General features: G+C 39.3%; 1 protein-coding gene and 3 gene segments (V, D, J or C); 1 reads left to right on the forward strand and 3 right to left on the reverse strand.

Annotated features, from left to right (window-relative positions):
* LOC122329698 overlaps positions 1–2,500 on the reverse strand; it is a 610,329-nt gene that overhangs the window by 291,245 nt on the left and 316,584 nt on the right.
* The window catches only part of LOC122329697, a 601,685-nt gene that overhangs the window by 285,019 nt on the left and 314,166 nt on the right, over positions 1–2,500 (reverse strand).
* LOC122329696 overlaps positions 1–2,500 on the forward strand; it is a 603,783-nt gene that overhangs the window by 282,501 nt on the left and 318,782 nt on the right.
* Positions 1–2,500, reverse strand: part of LOC122329712 (ankyrin repeat and fibronectin type-III domain-containing protein 1) — a 72,295-nt gene that overhangs the window by 34,865 nt on the left and 34,930 nt on the right. The window contains exon 5 of the mRNA XM_043226171.1: positions 1,969–2,009. Coding sequence (XP_043082106.1) covers positions 1,969–2,009 — 41 coding nt within the window. The remainder of the gene's footprint in view (positions 1–1,968; positions 2,010–2,500) is intronic.

Genomic DNA, 2,500 nt, shown 5'->3' on the forward strand with positions numbered 1-2,500 from the left:
GTGGGTCAGAGAGAGAGAGAGAGAGAGAGACATACGCACACTACAGCCATATATCATTCATGCTAATTCATTTGATAGTTACGCAACCCACAATAACTAATCCGACAACTTAAGCGTCGCGCGATTTGTTCACGAATGCTAGCTAGACGTTCAAACGCGAGGGCGCTGAGGCTCACGGCGCACACATTTTATTCCTCGCCGCTTCGCTTCGTTCGCTAATTGCGCACAAAAACAACGTGACCGGTTGAATTCGACTTCGGAGCGCAAGGCCACACAGGTTTCGTTTGGTCTGCCCGACTGGAAAGTCTTCCCAAGTTCGCCAACATTTAGTCCGAGACACTTAGCAGCAGGTAAACCGCATATTCACAAACAAAATTGTATATTTCAGAGTTACGTTCCAAGAATAAACTGTCTACGCATATTTTTAGGTATTAAAAAAAAAAGAAAAGGAAAAGGTGATTCATATTCAATTTGACTTGAGACAACTTATGAGACATAATGAATGTGACGGGTCTCTAAAAAGTTCAAAAGGAGTTTTTTTTAATGATTTATTTAAGTAAATGCATTTAAATGTGCGTTTTTTAAAATATATATTCATCAAAGAACCCTAAAAAATAAATTAAATAAAAAATTTTTTAATAAGAAACAATGATTTCTGAAGGATCGTGTGACACTGAAGACTGGATTAATGATGCTGAAAATTCAGCTGCGCATCGCAGGAATAAATTGGATTTTACAATATATATATATTTTATTTTTCACAATTTTAGACTATTTCTGATTCTTTTAAAAAGCATTTCAAATCTTACTGATCCCACACTTTTGCTGTCAGTTTGGCTTTAGATTTTGTGAAGTTATTAAATTTGCGCCGTGCTTCACTTTCAGCAAGGATGCTGTTAAACCGCTTCATGCAGAACACACACACACACACACACACACACACACACACACTAACTAATTACTGACAATGATGACATACTAATTAGCCCAAACGCCCAACACTACATCGGCTATCATTGATCTGGAGTGAGAAGCCTCACAAAGCGGCTTTATATAACCTACCCAGAGAGGAAAACAAGACTTCATCTTGCGCGCGTTCTTTGATCAGATCCGATCGGCGGTTCAGTTCTCATTAGTCAGCCATTAGTGACAGATTTAGGAGATCTGCCATTTTCAATCGGGTAACCAAGGTAACATGGCGTTCTTGTTGATAGGAAGGCTCTCCTACGCCACATTGTGTGACAGTTTCATAATTCACAGACTCAGAAACACACAGACCCCCGATAATAAAACGATTTAAGCACTAAAACATTAAAGAGACTTGCTGATCAGATGCATAACCTAAAGGTAACGCAAGCAATTTATAGCGTTAACATATCCAGCGCACAAAAGATACGTCGATAAGATACTGTATGGATACGGTTTACATTCTTCTAAAGCTTCATTTTAACTTGATCATTAGGCTTTTAACTACTAGGTTTATTACAAACGAATCATTCTTTATTGACTATCGCTCAAGTGAATCTGCAAAGCAACAACACACAACCGACCGCAGAACTTTATGCACGCTAATTTTGTCATCTTTTAGGATTATTTTATAATTCAAGATAATGAAATTGACCGTGGGTGAACTCTAAACGCATTCTGACTCCACCCCTGAGATTTTACGCATCCAAAAAGCAAAGAAAGAAACACATACCCGGTTGAAGATAGCCCCGAAGGAAACTTGCATCTGATTTAGCTCACTTTCGAATTCTCTCACACATGCACACAGTTCAGACTAACACACAATCACATTCAGGTTGGCATTATAAACGCTTACTCTAGATTACAGTTTTGGCTAAAGCTAGATTATCTCTCTGTTCTGTGGGTCACTAGGCCCAATTAAGGTCAAAACCATTTCTAATGACTTGACCGTTTCATTACGCCATATTTAACCCTGGCATCGCCCAACCAGACGTGTCTTACCTTCTCTGCCGTGTTCCCTTCCTGTCAATGGAGCCCAGACTCTGAAACACACATAAACACTGTGTTACGAAACAATTTCAATCTCAAAACACAGCAGTCATTTAACAGATTTATCACGCTCCGGAATACTTGATTCTGATTGGTCCATCGCTACATTTCGTGGTGACTGTTGTATCTATCACTTCACACTCTTTCTTCTCGTGCAATCCAGTCGTTTAAACTCAAATTAGCCCTTTATTTCTTCATTTGGTAAGCAGGCGTGAAATGTGTGGGATCACATCACACACGTCTCCGGCAAAAGAGTTTACGTGGCCATTATATCTGGCTGACCTTACTTTAACCCTTCACCACATTTAACTGTCAATGGATGGGTAGGTAGAAGAAGTGATGGATTGAAAAGGTGGACAGAGAGATGATAGATGGAAAAGATGAACATATGGAGAGATGAATGGAATCAAAATGACATGTCAGAAACACAGAACAGTAAAACGATGGACAGATAACAGAATAACGGCAGACCGAAAGAACAACA

This window comes from Puntigrus tetrazona, chromosome 24 (genome assembly GCF_018831695.1).
Source record: "Puntigrus tetrazona isolate hp1 chromosome 24, ASM1883169v1, whole genome shotgun sequence".
Lineage (NCBI taxonomy): Eukaryota > Metazoa > Chordata > Actinopteri > Cypriniformes > Cyprinidae > Puntigrus > Puntigrus tetrazona.